Here is a 24,656-nt window from a genome sequence, read left to right on the forward strand (position 1 = left end):
AGATGCAGACGGGGTGTCCTCAAAATCCTCCCCAACCCATCAGGAAAGGAGGGAGTTTCTTCATCCATGTATTATTTCACTGCAATGCAGCAAAGGCACCTGCATTAGGTGTTTCCATCAGTCAACCCTCAATTACACCTCAACTGACTGGCTCCTCTCTTCCTTCCTTTCAAAAGCACATCATTAACAGGTGGAAGACCAATTGCACTTCACCTAAATTCAGCCGGCTAGGCCAGAGAGTAAAAGGAATATTTTCCTGAGCTAGGTTTACTCCCCTGAGAGACCTCTTTCTCCTCTCTCCCCTATCCTCCCCTCCCTTTGCCATCTGCAAGTGCTCTCAGCTCTCCTCTCATCCACCCTCACCCGTCTCCATCTCCATCTCCATCAGCACAGCTGACCACAACACATAGTAAGATCTCTGTGCTCTATAGCCCATGCAATTCTGATTTCCTAGCCATGGAAAAAACAGAGATAAAGAGCTGGAGGGTAGGGAGTGGGAAAGTAACTTTTCCTCAAATACCTGTTTGTATCTGTAGGGCTTGCTACAGAGTAGGCTGGGAATCAGAAGAAAACTGGAGCTTTTCATTTTTTGTTTTACTTCTATGAATTTTGAAGCTTTGGGAGAGAATTTGTTTCCATTAGATTCTTGCACCCAAAAGGAGATTCCTGGTGCAAATATATGATTCAAATTAGGGTTTGTACATTGGTTGAAGTGGTGGGTTGTTGTGGGGTCACAAGTGAGCTGAATCCCACTGCGATGAGGAGTAAGTGAGGACAAAGGTTATGCAGGGATTTTGGATACAGGGCAGTAGTAGTTGCTGTCAGAGACTGAAATAGTTCATGCCTCAAACACTGATATAAAGTTTTGCTCATTATAGCAAGAACTGTATAAAGAAGCTACAACCACAGAAACCCCTTTGAAGAACTTTGGACTGTAAGTCAAACTGCTGAGATTAGATAAAGAGAAACCCATTCTTCAATCACCTTAGGCCCGGGAGGAAACAAACAAGTAAACAAGGAAAAGAATGTGAGCCAAACCCAGCAGCCATGCTAAGAATCATCTCTGGCTCGTTTCGGGGTGGGGGAGGCCATAGCCCACAGACCCATTTGCTGGGAGCAGGTTTGCACAGATTTCCCCCTCAGCCAGGTAGGGGGAGGAAGTTTTGGTGTGTCATAACCTCTGCTCAAGGGCAGTGAACCCATCCTCCCTTACAAAACTGGCTATGGACCCCCCACCCCGGGAAGGCTACATCCACATGAGAGGCAACTAAGAGGGTGCCTTAATCCATCAAAGGCCCCCTGAAGTGCCCCCCAGAGTCATTCCTGAGGCCTTGCACCGAAGGACTGCACGTGATTCAACAAAGCCAGAGGCTGTTGTAAAAGCCAGTGGCAAACACTCCCCTGCCCAGGGAGGTCCCTGGGTTTTCCTACCTAGCCTGAGCTATACTAACCCATCGGATTCTATGCTTTTTGGGGGGAGACCTTCACCACTAAGAAGACCAGCTGGAGAAGATCAATGGAACATTGTTGGGATTCATGGAGCAGTGATATTTTCATTATTCTGTCTCTGTCACTCTCTTTCTGTCCCCCCAACCTATTTTCTATTTCTTTGTGTTTCTTTCTTTTTCTCTCTCTCTTTCTCTCTCATATTTACTATCAAATAAAACCCATACCATTGACTTTGGCATGTGGTCCCATTTGCACCTTAATTCAGGCAATGTGGGAGACAGAGCAGTAGAAACTCCTGCAATTAAGGGAGGTTTTGATTTACAACCCTGGAAGAGACTAGGTCTGGCTTAATTGACAGAGATTTATAGATCTTAAGCAAAAGGATCAGAAGCCTGTGTTCCTATAGGTATAAGTAAAAATGTACACTGGGTGTTCTGGTGGAGGGTTTTAAATATAATAATGTGATTTTATATGGTTTAAGTTAAGAATGTAGATCATATAATAGAGACATCTGTGTGTATGTGACATGAGAAGTTATTGGTCAAGACACATCTGCATTACAGTGAGAAGTGCCACAGGTGATAGGTCATAAAGTCAAAACAAAGTGTCATTTTAAGTGCCTATTGGATTAGAAAGTTATAAATTATGACGTAACATTATTCGGAGGTATTGTAAAATCTCCCGCTGCGAGACTGATGTTTTGTTATCTTAAGCAATAAATCCGATTAGTCGCATAGTCCTCTCTCTCATAATTAATTGATCCGATGGGTGGAGAACATGCTATTTCAACAGGGCAGAGGCATTTCTAATAACTTTAATAACTGGATCACAACAGTTATATCCGTTTTCCTGTTCTGAAGGGATTTCTTTGGACCTGAAGAAGAAACTCTGCAATCCTGGTGTTAGCCTTTCTCTTGGGTCTTAGTCACTCCAAAGAGAAGGAACCAACCTGCCAGTAATTTTTTTCCTCCCTTTCCCCCAACTTTTTTTATTTTACAATTTTTTTTACTTTTGACAGCTGTGAAGGGATTTATATTTCCTAAGCAGCAGAACCTTTTAACTCTTTCTGAATAGGGAGGTATCTTTTTTTCCTTGAAGAAAATGCCTTCTCTCTTCTAAATAATTATAATGAATTGTGTGCCCACCCAGTAGGCACCCCTTAGTGATGTCACAGCACATCTCACCCTTGAGCTAAAGCCATAATTTTGTGGATCATTTATTCTGTGGTGCCCATCTGGCCAGCAATGCTGATATGGAATATCCAGTTCTAGGACTTTGTGTACCACATCAAAACCAGGCCAGCTCCTGCAATGCAAAAAACTTATTTTGTCTTCACAGAATCTAAGAATGGTTTGGGTTGGAAGGGGAACTTCAAGATCATTTCATTACAACCCCCCCCACAGTCCTTCTCCTAACTTTGGCTAGCCCTCCTTTGTTTTTCCCTTTAATAAGTATCCTCTTAGAGCATTGCCTCCTCTCCTGTCCAGATTATCATTTCCTTCATGGGGTCTGTGGTCTTTATCCCTTCATTTATACAGTTGTTCCCTATTTCCTTCCAGCTCCCTACCTTCCCCATATAAATTAAATATAAAATTTTCTGGAGTGTTAAATACAGAATGAGGAAAAATATTATGGCAGGGGGTGGTAGTTAGGATGTGCCCTACATGTGAAGGTCCATCCATCCTGGTTGTGGCTCAGAACATCAACATGGCCTAGGGAAATTCAAATAGTGTTTTTGGAATGGGCAGGGTGAGACATAGAGATTAAAAGGCTCCTTTCCCTGTGACTATCAAACCAGAGGAACAAGAAAGGAGACAGAAGAGCCCAAAGGCTGGGATAGATGGCTCCAAGTGCTGAGGCAGCTGAGAGGACATTCCCATCTGTTACGATCTGGTTTAAACCTAGAAAAGCAAAGAAAGCTAAGTCTCTGTGCATAAAACTGAAAGAACTTAGAAGGTTCAAAATATTCCCAGAAACGAGATTAAAACCAAATGAGGTTAGATGTTGATGCCAAAAAATTGATGTATTTTATTTAAGAGTAAAAGAGGCAAAGAGAAGGGAAGAGAAAAGAAAGAAAGAAGAAAGAAAGAAAGAAAAAGAAAGAAAGAAAGAAAGAAAGAAAGAAAGAAAGAAGAAAGAAGAAAGAAAGAAAGAAAAAGAAAGAAAGAAAGAAAGAAAGAAAAAGAAAGAGAGAAAGAAAGAAAGAAATGGAAAAAAGAAGTGTGCGTGGGGGGTGGGGGGACAGGGAGAGGTGACAGGGGTTAGGTGGAAACATATCACCCATCTGAGGGTCCCAACGATGTCTCGTTGCTCCCCTCCATCTGGGCTGCGGGTGGTGAGGGTCCCCCATCGCCATCATGGCCATGCTGCCACACGCCACACTTCATCACATGCCACTACACCACACACCAAAGAGTACAGAATCCCATGGATTAATGTACACTTTGGGCCAGGTGGGAACGCCCATGTGTCTCCCCTTGCAGGGGCTGGCTTGACACACTGTCCCTTGCAACACTGAGGGTCTGTTGCATCATCTCTGGTGCTCTGGTGCAGGGTCTGGGGACCCCTTTGATGGGCCATGTCATCCCCTTCTGCTGTGGATAAGCTTCCTCCCCCCGGTGAGGGTCCCTCAGCTGGGCTCCTCTGCACAGTAGAGTATAGGAGAAAGTTTCACGAAGGATGTCTGGACTTCAGGCGGCTCTCTTGAAAGCTGTTTATTGCATAGGTAAAGTTACAGCGTTTCAGGGAGTGGGTATGCAGAGCCAGCCCTACAGCTGCCAGCTCCAGCTGTAGGCATACCTGAAGCCACTTTCTGTTCAAGTTACTAAGCATTATATACTTTTCTTTGCAGAGTATCTTAAAACATAACAACCAATAAGCACCATACACAATTCCTTTACATTTGCCTATAGCCTATCATAACTACTACCATCACCATATTATAGTCATTATTATCCAATCACAAGAGTAAGTAAGTTACAATTTAAGCTTACAGTGGAAAATTCTCAGATCTTTCTTCTTCTTGCTACATCAACATTTCTTGTTTGCCTGCCATGTCTCTCTTTTTGGTAAAGACATGTTTTCTATTTACTTATGCTCTTCTTGAGACTTATTTACTTGGTGAAAAACATGTCTTTGTTTGTAGTCACATACCTTTGTCCTACTCCTAGAAATCTCCTTCCAACTCATCTCCAACCTTTGCCTTCTCAGTTACTCATCGATCACTGTTTGAGCAAAACATCTTTTATTCTATACCAAAACTTGCTTCCATTTCTACCTCATCCCCAGTTTCTATATTCACAGATCTTTCTGCCAAGCCTACATACCTGTGAAACTTTCTTACCAAACTTTCATCCTCCCCAACAGCAGATGATGAGCAGTCATTGCGCCTCTGACCACAGGCTTTTCCAAGATACCCAAAGCCTCTTCTCCCTCCACCCTTTTGGTTCGAGGGTCTGTTCGAGCCTGGCAGCTGATAGCCCTGGGACTGTGGTCTCCACCTTGGAGGTTTTAAGCTTGTGCTTTGTGAATGTCCCCAGCTCTGAGGTGCTACTTTATCTTATCTTCATCAGTGAGCAGTTTAAGGCCTCAGTCAGGGCCCCATTCAGGGTTCCGTAGTCCTCTCTGCAGCTTTTGTAATACAGTTTTAAAAGTCGTTCAAGAAAATGTTTAAGTCATAAATTATAATATTTCAGTCTCTGACACCATCCTTCATGGCCTATTAGCAGCCTTGATTCACCAAGAATCTGCAGAGCTTTTCCAGTTCAGCTCCCAGACCTTTGCTATAGCATTGCCTATAGCAGAAATCAAGAACACTGGGCAGAAACCAAGCTGGCTTTCTGCTGTTTTTTTCTATAGAGGAGGGAAAGATGCAGCCACACAGTTGCCAGGGATGTTGAAGGACGCATGGGAGAACATACTGCCTCCTCCTCACATGATGGGCATGACTGCAATTTTGGGACCACCTCTACAAAGCCAACAAAGTTCTTCATTACAATTTTTTTTTTAATATATCTTGGAGCTTGCACAGGCTGTTTGAATTACATCAGGGCACAAGCACAGGTATCTCATCCATGACCATAAGTTTAGAAAGCAAACAGGGAACAAGCCATGGCCTCCAACAATGATTTAACCCACAAGTTTATCAATGTTTAAGCCCCATCCCAGGTACAGATTGCTCTCAGTTCTGCTATGATGGGGCAGATAAATGGAATTGGTCTCAGATACACCCAGGAATCCCAAAGCATCTACAGAAGGAATCCCACTGAGGAAGATATGTTTGTGAGCATGTTTGACACTGGAGTATGCTGAGAAATGACACATGGGAAAAGAGACTGATGGCATGTTTTCAAAGCCACTTGCTTTTACTTTGTTCATGACAGTTTTTGTTGCTTGTGTATTTATTCTGGAGAAGCAAAGGATATGGGGATAGTTTGCTGGTGCTCTCTGACAGCAAAATGGAACTAAAAGTGAGAGAAGCTTTAGTTTCTCATGCCACTAGTTGGTGTTCAGATGCTGCTAAGAGCAGTGTAAATAATTATTTTCTGGGGACACTGGAAGGAGTTGATAAGGATAGACTAAATTCCAGATTAAAACCCAGCTCTTCCTGGGCAGGGACCTACTGTGACCAACAGACCAGCACCCTCATGAGATCACAAGGTAGTCCAGGTTGTTGGGTCTGGACTAGGTGGTCTTTGAAGTCCCTTCCAACCTAAACCATTCTATGACTCACTTGCACATGCCTTTACCTGCAGGCAGTGTTTCTGCAGGGATGATTTCCAGAGAAATGTTATGATTTAAACTAACTGTGTGGGGAATTGTAGGAAAGAAATGAGATGGAAAAAGATGGTCATTAAGGGAAGTTGTGAGGTGATAAAAAGAAAGCACAGTTAAGAAATAGGGTAATTCTTAGTTATAAAGACCCTTTATAAAATGTTATTAAAAAACCCATATAAAATACCTTTTAAAAAACATATATAGTTTAAGATGCAACTTAAATTGCTAAATTCAGCAAGGTAATTTTTCTGCTGAGGGATGGCAGGTTTTACTAGAAGCCAGATCTTTCTATTTGCCTGGCTAGACTCCCAGCTTAGAAGGAGCCGAGAAGCTGTAATGGGAATGAATTATGACTTGGTTTTGCAGCCAGTTATGGGGTTGAGGGATGAGAAAACATCTGTCCATTCCCCATCTGACACTTATCTCCCCCCAGCCTCTGACAGATGCTCTGAATTATAAATTCACAATGCAATCCCATCCAGGAGAGCCATGACAAATGAGGACAATTAGACAGTTATGCCAGCAGAAATGACCAAATACTTAAGCAGCTGAGACAATCTGAACAGATTTGTATTAGAGGATGGAGAGGGAAAGGCCATGTGGTCCACAATCAAAACAGAGAGGGCTTTGATATGAATTTCCACTCTGAATGAACAGGGTTACTCATGGCTGTGTCTGTAAAAAGACAAATCTTGTAAATACAGGCTCTTTGGGGAAATGCTCATACAGCACAATCCAGTTTTACCCCAACTTTCCAGCCACTGGGCATGTGTTGGAATTCCCTTTCCATTTGCTCACAGTCTGACATTTACAAGATGTTGGATTGCACAAACAGGTCACCAGCAGCTCCCAGTCTGGTGTTGCCCCAAGGGCCAAGTTCACTTTTGGGAAAATCCTGCCCTGCTTGTCATATAATAAATATGTTTCCTCTGGAAAAATTTAGGTATTAGATTCTTGGTTTTCACTAAGCCTCTGCTGGGTCAATGCTTCCCCTCTGCCTCCTCCTGTGGTGGCAGAAGCAATTCACAGACTCTCCTTTAAAGGGAAGGTAAATCCTGACTATAAAAGCAATGACCATTTCAGTCATTAAAGCTGTGAGTGATTGTCACAGTTTGAGACAAATTCGGAGGAACATCCCAAATGAATGTCCTCTGATAGAAGGCAGGTTGTAGCCATCCCTCACTCACCAGGTTCAGAAGGAATTTTCCTCAGAAGAAAGTGAAAAAAGTTATTTATTTAATGAGCAGAGTGCATGCAGGCACAGGGGAAAAAAAAAAAGAATAATGCTAAATAATAAAACATCTCACTGTGGAGAGAACCTGGTAAAATTCAAAGTCCTTGCGGGTGTGGCTCTCTCCTCTCCAGAGCTGGGGTTTGGTGTGGGCCCCTCTGAGCTGTGGCATAGGGCCTCCTGGATGATGTTCTGGTGCTGCTGAACAGTCCAGAAGAGAAGAAGAAGCCAAAGTCCCAAAGACCTCTTTCTTCAGCTAATGAACGAGAAGCTAGCTGAAAAGCAAGAGAATGACACTATCTTCCCTGCTGCAGAATCCGAGAGCTGAGAAGCCATCGAACAAGTTATCTGTGTTTTTGAACACAGCACTGAAGGAATTCCACCGCCTTCCCCCTCTCCTGAACCTAGCTTTAAAGGCACAGAACTCATGTCTGGCATAGAGCAGATAATAGGGAATACAGTATCATAAAGTCACCCCAGGACATTGATCAACTTGCAAAAAGCATTGTAAAGGTGTCAGCTGTGCTTAATTGCATTTGGATGGATTTATGACTCTGTTCTGACACATCATCAATGAAATCACCTTAGAAATAAACAGATGTGAGCAGAAGTGTCTCATGTGGTAAAGCACAGGCTCTGCTGCACTGATTCAGTGTTAATCTGTGGTTAATAGACCACTAGTGAGCTATAAAACCATGAGAAGGGGTTTCACAGAATAGAAACTAAGTGTATTGTGCATTAATACCTTGCTGAAGTCTGGAGACATCGTCAAGGGCTGGTCTTTACTACCATCAGTATCCAAAAGCTATTGTAGAATTGTACCAATTACCTTTATTTAATTATTTTTTATAGTAATCACTGTATAACTGTACTTTTCTAGAGCAATAAACTTATTTCCACCAAGGGAGAATATTGTTTATTCTGCCTAAATTCATCCAGACTATTTCATTAATTGCCAAGCAGCAGACACAAAGTGCAGTTTATCTCCAAATTGCTCGGATGCTCTTAAGATTGAAAAGCATCTGGGAAATCTCTAATGCCCTTACACAATATTTTGAATGAAGCACCTTCTTCCACCCAGCCTGAGTGGCACAGTCAGGACTTAAAAGAGGGATCAATAGGTGAGAGAATTCAGTGGCACAAAGTCCTGGTTGTCATGTCCAGAGGAAATGAGCCATGCACATGGGATCACAGTGCGAGTTGGACATGTCCATGGCACATGCCCCACCTCCGGAAGGGTTCAGAACCAGGCTCACAGGGCCTGGAGCAACCTGGTCTCATGGAAAATGTCCCTGTCCATGGCAGAGATTGAAATGAGATGAACTTTCATGTCCCTTCTCACCCAAAACCATTCTGTGATTCCATGATTCCTTCGAAGATGCCATCTTGGAAGAATTTAGCAGCCAAGTTCCCCCACTCAGTGAAACATCTGACACAAAATTCACAAAATTCATAGGTTTGCCACTGTCGTGCAAATTCAGATAGCTTTTCCCTATGAAGACCAACGATTGTAGTTGCAAGATTTTAGTACTGAAATTAGAGCTGCACATTGAAATATTAGTGTGCAAGGAAGAAAGAGGAAAGCAGCTCGGGAGACGGTGGTTGAAGTGTAAGGCAGTAAAACGGTATTATCCTTGCCTCTTCCTGGGAAACGGGTGAAACACTTGTGTTGAAACTCACAGCAAAAATAAAAACAATTAAAGGTCCTGGAAATCTCAGCTAAGGATTATAAATGCAATAAATAAATAATGCCTTTGGAGGGGAGTAACAGAAAGTTCTTGCTGCACAGGATGTCTGGGTGCATGAGAACACTGAGGGTTCAGGGAGGGCCAAGTTTTCCATGTATCATGTTCTGAACAGCCTAGGGTTTTCATTCAAGCTTCTCCTTAAGCAAAGAAGAAGAAAAATCTCATGGTTGCAGAGAGTCTTGCTAATGGAAGTAGTCAATAACCATAATTTGATCTTGGCTTTCTCATAAATTCAAAGCAATTTCCCATAATATCAGGAAATATATGGCCTTTCTTGAGGCAGCAAAGCACCAATATAAATAAAATTTTCAATTGACTTGAAAACATTTGCCAGCATTTCAGATTTTAATTTGTCTGATGAGATGGAGTCAGATTGAAAACAGTGATGCAGGAAGAAGTAGAACATCAGGACACAAACCAAGCCAGGTATTAGACCATGAATACACATAGTGAATCATAACAACAAAACGGAAAGGAGTCACAACCCTAATGCCCTAAGAAGCAGCCTACCGGGAACACAGTGTGACCAGAATCTTCAAGGACCAAACCTTTGACTTTTGTGTTTTTTCCCCAAAAATGCATTTTAATAAATGGATAAAATATTACCAGCTCTGAGCTTGTGGTTGTAAATGGTTTGAGAAATGCACAGAAGCTAGGTGTGTGGTCACACAACATCCTTTCCATCTCAGGGCTGGTCCTAAGCACCTCTTGAGTGTCCTGGGAAAGGGTTTTTCTTTACTGTGCCAGTTGGGAGCTGAAGCAGTGGGGAATGTTTCTGAGAGCGAGTTCTTTTCAAAACCCCTTTTCATACATGGGGAAACTGAGGCAGGCAGTATGATGACTCTCAAAATTAAATTACAAACTGAGCCAGCCCTTTTGCAGATAAAATTGCAGTTGAACCATGCTGGCAGCCTTTGTATTTGCTGAGCATCCTCAGTAGCACCACTGGAGTAGAAAGTGCCTTTTTTCCTGAATGGAAGCCACAAAGATCAAACGAAAACTGTGCACCCAGCAATCAGCAGATCTGTGACAGCTTGTGCTGAACACCCTAGCCACAGAATCACAGAATGGTTTGGGTTGAAGGGACCTCAAAAAACACCCTGATTCCTTCCCCCTGCCATGGGCAGGGACACCTTTCACTATCCCAGATTACTTCAAACCCCATCCAGTTTGGCCTGAAACACTTCCAGGATGGGCAGCCACAGCTTATCTGGAAATCTGTGCCAGGTCATCACCATCCTCACAGCCAAGAATTTCTTCCCAATATCCCATGTAACCCTGCCCTCTGTCAGCGTGTCCAAAGTGCCTCTCCAGTTCTCTTGGGGCTCCTTTAGGCACTGGAAGGGGTTCTAAGGTGACCCCAGAGCCTTTTCTTCTCCAGGCTGAACAATCCTAGCTCTCTCAGCCTATCTCCAGATCAGAGAGGCTCTGGTCCTCCTCATACTGTGCGCCTTGGGATGGCTCCTCTCCACACCCACCCACCTACAATAAGCCCTTCAGCATAAACTGCTTTGGGAATTTCCACGGGGCTGTGGCACTGCTAGAGCTGGGATTTGGCCTCAGCACCTTCCCTCTCCACCTCACTAGCATCCCCTAGGACAGTGCATTCATTTGGAGAGCAAGTTGACCAAGCAATTCAGCCCAGGAAGGTTAAGGCTGATGGTTCCTGAGTCTCAGATCCTACTAGGAGACACGTGATGGTGTCAGATCCACTGGTGGAGAGAGAGACTGAAGAAATAGCAATGAATGACTCTTCCCAGAGTCTGTTTTTATTCCCTACTGCTGCCTGTTCCTGGACAACTTGCTGTAGCTGCATTTCAATTTAAAATTTAATTAATTATTTAATTTTTTTTTAATCACTGGAAAGGGGCTAAATTGAATGGCTTTGCTTTGTTTTCAGCAGAAGAGATGCAATTTAATTTACCTCTCTCTCTGCAATCATTACCTGCTTTCCAGCTGTGTTGCTAATGAGTGTCAGGACCATCATTTTACTAATGAAGAAACTGAGGCATGAGTAGTGACTGTGACATTCCTGAGGACATGGGCAGGGATTATTCCTGGGATATGAAATCCCTTTATCTGGTTCCTGTGCTTCAGCCCCAAGCCAGTCACACAGAAATTGCACTTCATAGATAAGTTTTACTTACTGCTTTTGCACACTTCTCTGGATATGGCTTTTTTCTTATGGGTAATTATCATGGAAAAAACAATTTCAGAAGCAGGGAAGAGAGGTAATGGTCCATGTGGCAAATAAGCATGAGCCATGGACCTCCAGGCTGACTGGTAAAGCAAAAACCAGCATGTTTTAGATTGTTTAGTAAGGAAACCAGGCTGGAAAACTTCAACCAACATTTATGGATGCAGGAAAACAGGAGGGTTTTCAGAAAAATAATTGTAAAATTAAATTTCCAGGTGTTGGAGACTGGAGTCAGGGCTGATTGAACAAGGGTGGCTAGTTTTGTGTGGAATGAGTTGCAGTCCTGGACCTTTTTAGCCTAAGAGAGCCTACAGGAAAGATGGAGAGAGACTATTTACAAGGCAGTGTAGTGACAGGACAAGGGGGAATGGTTTCACACTGACAGGACTAGGGGGAATGGCTTCACACTGACAGAGGGCAGGGTTAGATGAGATACTGGGAAGAAATTATTGGCTGTGAGGGTGGTGATGCCCTGGCACAGGTTGCCCAGAGAAGCTGTGGCTGCCCCATCCCTGGAAGTGTTTCAGGCCGAAATGGATGGGGCTTGGAGCCCACCTGTCTAGTGGAAGATGTCTCGTTGCCCATGGCAGGGGTTGTAACAAGAGGATTTTTAAGGTCCCCTCCAATCCCGTTCATTTTATGAATTTATGATTCTTAAATCTTTCCAAATGGGCTCAGTGAAATTGTGCACTCCTACTTCCAGTAAACAAAACCCATAAATTCCAGAAGGAATTTACCTTCCGAGCAGTGAGCTAGAAGAGCTATCATCTGCCACTTCAAACCTCTGTCAATCATATCGTTGCCCTCCAACACGCAGAGTGTAGGCTGTGGGCTGGCAGTGGCTCTTTGGTCAGGACTTACCAGCTGTGCTCACCCGGGAAGGTCCAGGTAAGGAAGGTCACGCTGGGAAGGTCCTCTCCACACAGCCAACCCATGGCAGGGGGGGTGGTTCCCAGGAATCAGGGAGCACATGCACCTCCAAGTAGAGTTGTTTCACTTCTTTAGTGAAACTTGTTAGAGTAGTGATGCTCAGGGGTAAGGTGGGGGATGTGTGAACATCCTGAAGAGAAGTGGGGTTTTTCTCTCTTTCAAAAAGAAAAGGAACTTGGAAATTAGAGAGTAATATTTTGCTTTTAAGACATACTACTTTAGGTTGCAAATGCCTAGAAAAATGCTAAATTGAGATTTGAGAGCTTATGCAACTGCAGTTCTGCCAGTGGTGTGTGTTTGTCCAGCCCAACATTTCAGTCACACACTGCCTTTCCCACAATGCTTCCTCGTCATTTATGCCCAGAAATTACTGGGGACAACCCAAGCCTCAGGGAAACCACATAGGCTGATCATCCCAGCATCTCCATGCTTGTCTACAACATAAAAAGTTTTGACTTAGCACCAAGCTTTCACTAACAAAACTAGAGAGCCAGCCAGTGACAACAAGAGGCAGCAGGACATGGGTGCAAGGTGCTTCAGTGGTACATTATCATCATTCACAGGCAGCAGTGCGTGGGTTGCGCTGAGGTGCTGCTGCTCTGCTCATCTCTGACAAATATTGATATATTTAAACACAGTCTGGAGTAGAAAAACACAACCAGATGTTGCTGGCTATTGGGTGACTGGATACCTGATAGCCATTCCCACTTCTCCAAGGACTGACATTTACCTTGTGACACACCACATCTCCACCCTGGAGGCTTTTCAGAACAGAGCATGCTCTCCCCAGCATGTTTATTAACCAGCTCTCCACCCTCTGCTCCAGCTGCCCCAGGGTTGATGCTGCCTCTTGGAAACTGGACCCACACTGGGAGGCATGGCAAATGCAGGGGCTGGGGGAGGCATGGCAAACACAGGGTCTGGGGAAGACAAATCACCACTTGACCAGAAAGAAAGAGACCCTGAACTCCAAATAGAAGTTCAAACCAGTGTGATTTGGGGTAATCAGTGCCTTGATGAGGAGTAAAAGGCCTTTAAAGACCCCCCTGTAGTTGCCCATCTGTTTCATTTTGCTCAAAAGAAAGGATAGGCATGCTGGGGCATTTCCTCATCAAGGCCAAGCTGGATGGGGCTTGGAGCAACCTGGTCTAGTGGAAGGTGTGCCATGGCAGGGGGTTGGAACGAGATGAGCTTTAAGGTCCCTTCCAACCCAAATCATCCCATGATTCTATTATTCTCTTCCCTATCTGCTCTTCCCTCTCTCTTCTACCTCCTTTCCACAGCAGCCCTCCTGCTTAATCTGCCTAGGAGCAGGAAGATTGTTCATAACCAGATCTTCTCACAGACTGAGGATGAAAGAAACCTCCCAGAGCTCTGGCAGTTGGATTTGCAGTGGGCAGGCTGGAACCCAAACAAGTGCCTAGGCATGACAGCTCTTTGTCACACCCACAGCAAACAAGCTCAGCAATACTATTTGCTGAATATTTGGTATTTTGGTAGAAATTGAAAGAAATAGGATTAATCTGGACAACATTCATCCAGCTCTATCCCCACTAAAAATAAAGGGAAAAATATCATAGAATCACAGAATTGTTTAGGTTGGAAAAACCCTCTGAGATCACTGAGTCCAACTGTTCCCCAGCAACTACCAAGCCCACCACTAACCTATGTCCCCACATGCCACATTGACAAAGCTTTTGAATCCCTCCAGGAATGAGGACTCCACCACTGCCCAGGGCAGCCTGTGCCAGGGCCGTACAACCCTTTTGAGGAAGCCATTTTCCCTCATATCCAACCTAAACCTGCCCTGGCACAATTTGCCATTTGCTTTAAGTCAGAAATCTCCCAAACTGCTCAGTCAGGCCTGTGAACTGTGAGCCAAGGCTGGCAGAGCCAGGCAGGAAAAATCAGGTGGACAAAACAAATTCTACCATATAAAGCATTGCTATGACTTGGATGGGTCTTCCAATCACCAGGAAACTTCCATTTGCAATAAACAGCAGGATATGGTGAAATCATTGAGCACTGATTTCATCCTGAGGCAAACAAACCTTCCCAACTTGTACATCTGTGTATAAATTACTACAATGAGGCAGCACCACTGTGAACATCTATGCATTTATGCATGGAGAAGATGCAGAGTTGTTGTTGTGATTGTAGACACACAGATGCATTTTAAACAGACCCCCTGCTATATAAAGGGTGGCCCAACAGTTCCCCTTGCCAGACGAAAGGAGGAAATATTCACTGTCAAGCAACACTGAGCAACTCACCAGGCAGAAAATGGCTCCAGGTACTTTTTTGCTACAGTTTTTAAAGGATTTGTCAGTGCTGCCATGCATGTAAAGTGAGAGGAGATGAGGATGGGGTGGTATGTGGTGGGATACACACACTCTGTGGACAACCCTAACTTAAAGTATGGCAATTTATAATCAATGAAAAGAATACCTTTTCCCTGCAATGTAACTTTAATCCATGAATTAATCTTTAGGCCTAAACAGGCCAAGTCCTACACACTCCAGGCATTTCTCCTCCAAGGGGTATTTGTCTGAGATTTAAGTTTGTGGTCTTTGCACTAGACAGACACGAGTGTGAGTCAGATGTCAAAGGCTGAAAACATTTAGTCTTGACAAAGATCATCAAATTCTACGTCATATCCCAGAGAAGCCAGTCAGAGCACAGGTAATGTCACCATCTCTCACTCCAGTGAGGGCAGACAGCCAGCGTCACATCAGCAGTACAGCATAAATCATGGCTCCAGTGAGGTGCTCCCAGGCCCTCACCTGGCACTCATCATCCCCTGCTTGCTCATGTAACCAGAGTGCACCATGCTCTTTTCATATGGGCAAGGACTCATGAGAAAAGGAAAAACATGCGTGTATCAGGGAAAAACTTTGGGACACACACTAGTTTTCATGCAGCAACCATGACTCCAGCCTGGAAGACACTGGTAAAACTAGGAGAAGCACAAACTCTGGGGGCAGGGTCTTGGTGAAAGGGTTTCAAAGAATTTTGGAGAAGGCTTAGTTTATTCCTTGGTGCCAACAGGCACCAAGGAAGATGAGCCCTCAGCCAGCATGGACAGCAGAGACTGGGAATTAATTCCCAGGTGCCACTCGCTCCTCAACCCAGCTTCCTGAGGACTGCTAACACCTTCCTCTGTGCTTTGCTGCAGGGTCATGGTTCTCTCCTCTTGCCATTGCCATGATCACTCTGGGACTGCAGTGGCCACAACAAGCTGCCACTTTCCCAGCCATACCCCTTTCCAGCCTGTTTGCCAACGCTGTGCTGAGGGCTCAGCACCTTCACCTCCTGGCTGCCGAGACATACAAGGAGTTTGTAAGTGGTGCGACGTCTCCTCCACTTCATGTTGATGGCTTCAGGACTGTGTAACAGGCTCCCTTCAACTATTGGTGTCTCCTCTGTCCTCATTTCGATAAGGAGACAGGGTGTTAACAGGATAGCACAGGTTATGTCACATCAGACTGGACCGTGTTTCCTCCTGTCAGCCCTCTGCCCCCCTACTCTGATCCTGCACATCCCTCTTCTCAGGACCATGACTGCACAGGATCAGCTGGGACATGGCAACAAGACTTTCCTGTGTTGGTCACTTCTGGCCCTGGGAGAGTCTGTCCTTAAAACGATCTAGTTTCTTCTGCTGACAGGAGCTGTCCTTTGGGGACATTTACTCCTTGGGAGAACCTAATCCAGATGTGGTTTGTGTTCACCTCAGCACCTTGTCTTAGGAAGACCTTTAGGTCCAGTAGCTATTGTGCCCACATGATATTCCTGCTTCCTACCTGCCAACCCTGTCCAGAGGCACCTCATTTATTGTCTTGGAAAGAGTAACCATTCAGAACAGCTTGGGAAGTGTCTGAGGTCTTCTCCAGAAACATGGGCAACAGATCTGAGTGTATTTGGCATGTCTCCATAGGAACGCACCTATATTCCAGAGGACCAAAGACACACAAACAAGAATTCCCAGGTAGCATTTTGTTACTCGGAAACCATTCCTGCTCCCATGAAGAAGGATGATGCCCAGCAGAAATCGGTAAATTTTTTTCACCCTCAGGGTAAGCACAGACCTGCCTGAAGAGCCCAGCTGTGCTTCACTGTAGGAACAGAGGGCTTTCATCTGTGAACATTTGGGTGCTTCATCCCTCCCCTCCCTTTTTGATTACTTGAACCCTGCATGAAGAAAGAAATACTTTTCTGGGCTACACTATAATCACATTCCCACCCCAAAGATGAGAAAAACTATCGTTTGCACAGGACACAGTCCTGGGTGGTGCTCCCCAGCCTGAAAACTTTGTGTCTACTGAAGCTGCAGGAGTGGTGGCATGTCTCCAGGTGTTCCAGGGGGAGCAGGACATGCTACCAAATACGCCTGCATGGCTTTGACCCTTTCTTGTCTTAATTTCAGGACATGGAGCTTCTTCAGTTTTCCCTGGTTCTCATCCAGTCCTGGCTGACCCCAGTGCAGTACCTAAGCAAGATGTTCACAAACAATCTGGGTTTTGGCACCTCAGACAGAGTGTATGAAAAACTAAAGGACCTGGAAGAAGGGATCCAAGCTCTGATGAGGGTAAGTTGCAGCACGTAGCATGACTATAGAATTACAGAGGGCACTCACCTCTTGTGGATCCAAAGACCATGAGAAATCTCACCACCTTCCACTCTGAAGACCAGTGGCATCCTTAGGACTTTGTTTACCTTTAGATAATGAGATCATGACACTGCACATTGGGGTTTCATCACTAGGGAGGATAAGAGAACAAGATGTTAACACCCATTGCAAAGCACTACTGATCAGGAATCACAACAATCCACATACAAAGCCTTCCCAAACCCAGCAACAAAATAATATTCAGTTGCACTAACAGGAAAATAATGTTTGCTACATCTCCATGCAAAACACTTCAAAATGTGGCAAATTCTGGGAGGGATTCACAATTATTTTATAAAAACATCTCTGTACAGATGGAAACCTGTACTCTGGTGTTTCCCTCATATATTAATACAGCATCCAGAGAGCTGAAAGCTGAGATGTGACCCTCTTCAAGGAAGAACTAATCATAGATTCACAGAATGGTCTGGGTTGGAAGAGACCTTAAAGCTTATCTTGTTCCGACCCCCTGCCGTGGGCAGGGACAACCTTCCTCTAGACCAGTTTGCTGCAAGCCCTGTCCAATCTGGCTTTGAACACTTCCAGGGATGGGGCAGGGACAGCTTCTCTGGACAACCTGTGCCAGGGTCTCACCATCCCCATAGTGAAGAATTTCTTCCTAATACTTAATCTAAATCTCTCCTCTTTTTAGTAAAAAACATTCCTCCCTTGTCCTGTCTCTATCTGTCCGTGTAAAAAAGGTCACTCTCTACCTTTGCTCTAAGTCCCCGTTATAATCTTCTTTATTTTTTGCTTTGTTGTTTTAAATGAAGTTGTGTATGCTTTGCCAGAACACATTTTTATTTATGTTGATTCTCTAATTAAGTTTATCTGGCAGGTTCACCCCGAGCTCTGAGACCTGCACCTGTGAGAAATGAGTCTGGAATATTGCTTACATCTTCTAGCATTAAAATGACTCTGAAAGTCAGGCTCAGAGAGTAAAGAGACCTTCTGTCCTGGCATTTCAGCATGAGAAAATAGGGATAGGTATAAGTACCACTTCCAGATCTTTGTGTGGGGAAGAAATTCATTACTGTGAGGGTGGTGAGGCTGTGGCACATGTTGCCCAGAGAAGCTGTGGCTGCCCATCCCTGAAAGTGTTCAAGGCCAGGTTAGACGGGGCTTGGAGCAACCTAGTGGAAGGTGTTCTGGCCCATGGCAGGGGGTCTTGGAACGAAATGGTCTTTCAGGTCCCTTCTAACCCAAACCAGTCCCTGTGACTTCACGATTCTATGATTTTGGTTTCCGTTTGGTATGTGCTTGGGCATTAGGAAATGGGTACACAGAAACCAGCCAAATAAATCATATTTCAGCCATTTATGGCACCTTTTCCTTAACCAAAACTTTTCTGTTTGTGGCAGCTGGTGACTACAGCAGGGCAGGAGGAGTGGCTAACTGCAGCTCTCAGCACCAGATGTATATGGCTTGGGTCTGGGTTAGAATTTTGTTTGCTGGGAAAGTGGGAGAAAAGAGAGAATTATTTACCCAGTTCCCTGTCTCCTTGACTGGAGGAGGTAGAGAGAGACCCTACAACTTTCCCTTTATTTTAAGACCCCAAAGACACACTCCTCCCTCCCTGCAGCCTTGTGCCCAGCTCCCTTCTCACTGTATCATCACCCCTGCATCACTGCTCTTCCTGCAAACACATACACTCAAAAATAAGTTTGAAATATGCTTTAAGGCTGGAGGGAGAAACCCCTGACCACATTTAAAGTTCAACAGGAACCGAGGCACTGGGCCTGTGGAAGATCATAGAATCACTAAGGTTGGAAAAGACCTCCAAGGTCACTGCTTCCAAGATCAATCACTGCCTTGTCAACCAGACCAGAGCACTGAGTGCCATGTCCAGCCGTTCCCTGAACACCTCCAGGGGCAGTGACTTCACCACCTCCCTGGGCAGTCCCTTCTAATGTTTAGCAATCCTTTCTGTGAAGAAATTACTCCTGACGTCCAACCTGAAACACTTCTGGCACAGCTTGAGGCTGTATCCTGTTGTCCTGTCACTTGTTCCCTGGGAACAGAGCCTGACCCCCACCTGGCTCCACCCTCCTATCAGGGAGTTGTGGAGAGCGAGAAGGTCCCCATAGAGCCTTCTTTTCTTTAGTCTGAGCCCCCCCAGCTACCTCAGCTGCTCCTGGTGCTCCAGACCCTTCCCCAGCTCCGTTCCTGGACATGCTCAAACACCTGAATGTCTTCCTTGTCAGGAAGGGCCCATAACTGCCCCCAGGACTGGAGGTACCCCAGCAGTGCCCAGGACAGGGGGGCCATCACTGCCCTGGTCCTGCTGGACACACCATGGATAATGCAAGCCAGGTGCCACTGGCTTCTTGCCCACCTGGGCACACATGCGCTCATGTCCAGCCACTGTTGACCAGTATTCCCAGGGCCATTCCTAGCCACTCTGCCCCAGCCTGGAGCACTGCATGAGGTTATTGTTACCCATGCTCATTCCCAGGCCCCCACCACCTCCCCCAGCACCTCTCAATCCTCTTTCAGGAGCTGCAGGACAGAAGCCCACGGGGTCCCCAGATCTTAAAACCCACTTACGAGAAATTTGACATCCACCTGCGCAGGGAGGACGCGCTACTGCAGAACTACAGTTTGCTCTCCTGCTTCAAGAAGGACCTCCACAAGGTGGAGACCTACCTGAAGGTGATGAAGTGCCGGCGCTATGGAGAGGGGAACTGCACCATTTGACACTGGGCACGGCTCCATTCTCACTCCAGCCTCTTGCTGACCATGGCTGCCCTCCTCCTCTGAAAGAAAACTGGAGAATAAACCTGCTACTGCCAACATGTCTCTGCTTTTTGGGGTGGGACAGGCTACTGTGAGGGGCTGGGAGGGAGGAGCGGCCAGTGGGACAGTGGATTTGGGGCTTGGGATGTGGATTTGGGATCAAGGAAACATATTTAGGGCTTGTGGGGGCAGGGGAAGCAGATTCGGGGATAGATTTGTACTGGGGAGTAGGTTTGGGACTGTGGGTAGATTTGGAGCTGGGGAGCAATTTGGGAGTAGATTTGGGACTGGAGCATGGATTTGAGTCTGAGGAGGGTGGATTTGGGGCTAGGGGGTGCAGATTTTTAGCTAGAGTGAGGTTTTGGTGCTGAGGGTAGATTTGGCACTAGGGGGTGGATTTTGGGCTGCAAGGGATAAAGTTGGACCAAAACATGTAGAGCTGGGACTCGGGGTTGGATTTAAGGCTTGAAGGAACAGAGTGCAACAAAGAATTAAAGTGCAAGAGAAGGTAGGATGGGCTTGTATCCCCAAAGAACACTTTTCAGAGGTATCTGTTTGGAAGAGGTTCTGGGAAAATGTCCTGCTGTGGTTTTAATCTTTGTTTTTCAGTATGAAGGTGGTGAAGACCTGGCAAAGGTTCTCGGAGAAGCTGTGATTGCCCCATCCCTGGCAATGTTCAAGCCAGGTTGAACAGGGCTTGGAGCAACCTGGTCTAGTGGAAGGTGCTCCTTCCCAAGGCAGGGGGGTGGAATTGGACGATCCTTCTAAGCCAGTCCATTGTAGGGTTCTTTGCTGTGGTTCTATGAGTATGACATAGTCTCTTGATGATGGACATTCTGTCCCTGGAGCCCTGGTCCTGCTCCAAGCTATGACATGAGCACCGCCACAGCAACGCTCCAGCTCTGCCTCCTCTGTTACCAGGCGATTCCAGCCAGTTGTGGTTCAGACCTGCTCACACATCCCACGTGTGCTCTGCTCCTTCTGGCCTTGCTACTGGCAGTGGCCCTGTGCCCAGGGCACTTAGGGAAGCCCTCCCAGCACCCCTGCATCTCTCTGCGGCATCAGCTGCTGGGCTGCTGCCATGCTGGCCTAACCACTGTGCCCCCAGCCACCAGTGGATGGGATCTCACCATCTTGTGAGTACCCACTGACCCACAGAGCCCCTTCAAGTTCCTCTCCTTGGCTTGTTCTTGATGGTAACCCCTCCTGGGACAGCCAAGAGAACCTGGCAGAAGACTTGGTAGTTCTGGGAGGCTTGTGTTACAGCACAAGGGTGAAACCAGATTGGCCATGCTGTGGCATTTCCAGGCAAACCCTGCTCCTACCTCAGCAGGTTGAATTTGCAGGGAAAAGGGTTTTCCTGAGGAGTGAGAGGAATCATTTCTCTGCAGAGATTTCACTGACAACTCTATTTCTACTTTCGGAAAGCAAACATGGCAGGAGTATCTGTGGACTGAGACCTTGCAAGTACCCTCCAGCATCTAAAATGTCAGGAGTTCAAGTATTTCCCATCCTTTTGTCTAGTTTTTCAGCAACCACAAGACTCACTTCCATGTGAATTCAAAGCTGGGCTGCTCAGCTGGGAGGCTGTGAATTCCCAAGTGTAAGAGACGGCCTGAAGATCCCCCATCTGCCTCACGATCATCGCCAAGGACAGAGACTGAACACAGAAGTCCTGGCCTGGCTGAGGTGGGATGTCTGCCAAGTGTTGCCTGCAGGCGTGCCCACTTGGAACTGGTACGCATTCCTGAAACCAGTGCAGGTCACAATGGACTGCGCTGTTCTTGCTGCCCAGGCGGGAAGGACTGCGCTGATGCGGAAAGGAATGACCTGTCCTGTACACCTGTCCTGTACCTGTTTCCCAAAGCAACAGGCCTCATAACAACGGCTGTAGATCTTGCCACCTCTTGGGGAAAAGGGGGAGATGTGGAGATACAGCTAGAAAGCAGAAGCAAGGGCACTGCTAAACTCGTCATCTAATGCTGCTAGGCTGCAAACCATGGCAGGCAGTACAGCCTATAAAAGGCATGCTTGGTATGTACCTGTGATAGTTAGTGCTAGCTCCTAGTTTTGCAATGTTATTACGAAACATAGATATAGTCTTGGCCAGTTGCCCCTCTCTTCTGAAAAGGACTATAAAGGGACTTTCTGAAATAACTGAGATCGAGATCTCCCCATGGAAAGAAGACAAATCTATTGGCAGAAGACCATGAGGACTTTGTCTCATCTGTTGGTAGCTATTCCCCTCCTTTTCTTCCTCTCTACTCTTTTACTTTGGTTTTCTTTCTCTCTCTCTCTCTCCTCTATCGCATTACTGTGTTGTGGGCACTTAATAAAGGTGCACTGTTTTGATTAAAACTGAAATCCCTTGTGTCCTTTTACACTCTGAGATCGATAAACGAACCATCATGACCCTCGCTTGTATTAGTGGATCTTGACACCAGGGCTTCCTGAGATGGCAAGAAATGCCATGATCTGTGAGTCGTGTCCCATCCTACTAGATTGTCCCTGTGTCTGCTACACAAGGGATCAGTTTACGGTCAGCTGCAACCATCCCGGAACAACTGCCTGCTCAAGCCATAAGCAGGGACAATCCCTGCAGTGACCCAAAGACATGTTCCAATAAAGCTGCTGAAGGATATAGTATGAAAATTCCATTTCTGCCTGGCAAGCAGCTGGTATAACTAAGTCTGTTTGTGTCATTCTAGAATCCTCAAGGACTAGAGGACCTGCAGGCAGTGAAGCACCATTCCCTGGAAGGGCTGTTCCTGGTGAAGCACCTTTTAGCACAGTGGGCTTCTGCCTCCCCCTCCCTTTGACCTCTGCTGCTCAGCCCACCCCCGGGCAAGTGGACTTTATTCCTCCTGGGTTTATGGATGCAGGCAGAGCAGAGCTGGGCTCTTGGTACTGCAGTATTTCCTGGAGGGAGAATTCCTGTTTATTCTGAGGACCAACATTTTGAGGGGCAGGAACTGCCCAGAGCATAGCAAGATCCAGGCATGCCCTAAAATAATTTTGGTGGGATCAGAGCTAGAACAAAAATCCTGGAGATGAAAGCCCCCACTGGGCAGGAGGGTCATCACAGGTTACACACCACTGCAAGATCAAATCAGAGAGAAACATTGCGTGAAACCAGAGCCAGGGAACAGATGCTGCCATCGTCAAAGCAAATGAAAGTAAATACAACAGTGCAAATGGAATTAACATTTGGTGTTCTAATTGTAAGAGGCATTTTTATCTGGCAATAAGATCAAGCTCATTGAGAAATGTGCCTTTTCCTGGTCTTAAAATCAAGAATCAAACACGGTTAGAAGGGAAAAAGGGATTTTACCTCTGTATGCATTTTAAGGATCCTTAGGTGCACTATGTCCAGGTCGAATGCGCTGAAATGCACACTGCAATGCACACACGATAGATTGGGTATAACATTAAAGGTCTTACTAATTAGCATATCTATCAAAGGTTCCCCAGTGAGAGGCTCGAGTGAGCCCCCCTCCTCACGGAACCTTCCCCTGGATGGTTCTTAGTTTACGGAATGTGTTCTGGAGAGGACTTTTGTGGGAAACAGAGAAGCAGAAACTTCTACAGGCATTAAGGAGTTTGGTTTACAGCCCTGGAAAGAGCTTTGGGTTGATGTAATGGCAAAGGTATACATATTTTAAGCAGAAGAATTATAAACCTAGGTTTCTATAAGTAAGAAAATGTATTGGGTTATATGGTGAAGGGTTTTTAAGTATAGTAATATAATTTTATACTTTAAGTTAAGAATGTAGATGTTATAATAGAAGTACATGTGTGTTTGTGAGCTAGCAAGTTATTGGTTGTGGAACAGATGCAATGCAGTAAAAAATACCAAAGGTGATAGGTTATAGAGTCAAAACAATGTTTCGTGTAAATTGCTTATTGGACTAAAAAGTTATAAATTGCCATGTAACTCTGAAACCTGTGACTGTCTGCAGCTATGGCGATTTGTTACTAAATCACGCCCTCTGAGACTTATGCCTTGTTGATTTTTAAGTAATAAATTGTGATAACTGTGACTGTCCCATCTCTTGGATAAGGTGCCAACAGACCTTGGTGTCTGGGGCATTCTGATCCCTAACCACGAAGCTTCTAAGGTGTTTAGTCTCAGCTTGACAAGTAAGTCTAAGAATGTAGGCTAAAAAACCACTAAGAATACAAAAGTTATAAAAAGGTATAAAAGGGGTATAAAAGAAAAGGCAAAAAATCATCATGGCATAATTTTCTCTTTTTTAGAGACAAACAAAATTCTACTTTGTCTAGTCTCTACTTTACTTTACTAGCAGAACCGGTTTATACAACCGGCTGCTTTACAAGCTATTACACAAATGATTACAATTATAGCTATTATAAATGCTTCTTTTATCTAGGCTCAATTTGGTGACCATGAGGTGAGGGTCTCAAAAATATGATCAAATTTTAATGTGTTATTTCTGGAAGCTATTTCACGGAGAATTTGAGTTCTTTTTCAAATTTCATCTAAATCTTTCTTAATTCTTCCACTTTGTTTCACATAAGAACAACAGGTGGTATTGACAATAGCACATCCACTTCTTTGTGCAGCAAGTATGAAATTGAGAGCTATCTTGTTTTGCATTACTGCATGGGACAAACTTAACTTTTTCTTGTAAGGCTGAAATTGCATCTGCAGTATGCTGTTCAATATGTTCAATGACAGCCGAGATGCTTACAATTGCTCTTTCTAGTTCAACTACTCTGTTAAGAGGGTATGAGGGCTCTGACTATACTATGGAAAAGTGTGGGATGTTCAATGAGAGGATTAAGAGATCTTTTCTTTTCTCATTTGGTTTTTTCAAGATGATCAAATATTGTTATATTGGGATTACAGCCCTAATGGCACAAGCCTGGTCTTTGTTCATGGGCATAGCTTTCTAGGCTTTA

At 45.1% G+C, this 24,656-nt stretch overlaps 1 protein-coding gene across 1 annotated transcript; it reads left to right on the plus strand.

Annotated features, from left to right (window-relative positions):
• Window positions 1-14,537: 14,537 nt before the first annotated feature.
• On the plus strand, window positions 14,538-19,790 carry LOC116438690 (somatotropin). Its single transcript, XM_032097691.1, has 5 exons — window positions 14,538-14,624; window positions 15,507-15,670; window positions 16,266-16,382; window positions 16,755-16,916; window positions 19,494-19,790. Exons 1-5 carry the CDS (start codon window positions 14,615-14,617, stop codon window positions 19,692-19,694), a joined length of 654 nt encoding a protein of 217 aa, XP_031953582.1. The 5' UTR covers window positions 14,538-14,614; the 3' UTR covers window positions 19,695-19,790.
• Window positions 19,791-24,656: the final 4,866 nt, after the last annotated feature.

The sequence above is a fragment of the Corvus moneduloides genome, chromosome 2 (genome assembly GCF_009650955.1).
Source record: "Corvus moneduloides isolate bCorMon1 chromosome 2, bCorMon1.pri, whole genome shotgun sequence".
Taxonomy (NCBI): domain Eukaryota; kingdom Metazoa; phylum Chordata; class Aves; order Passeriformes; family Corvidae; genus Corvus; species Corvus moneduloides.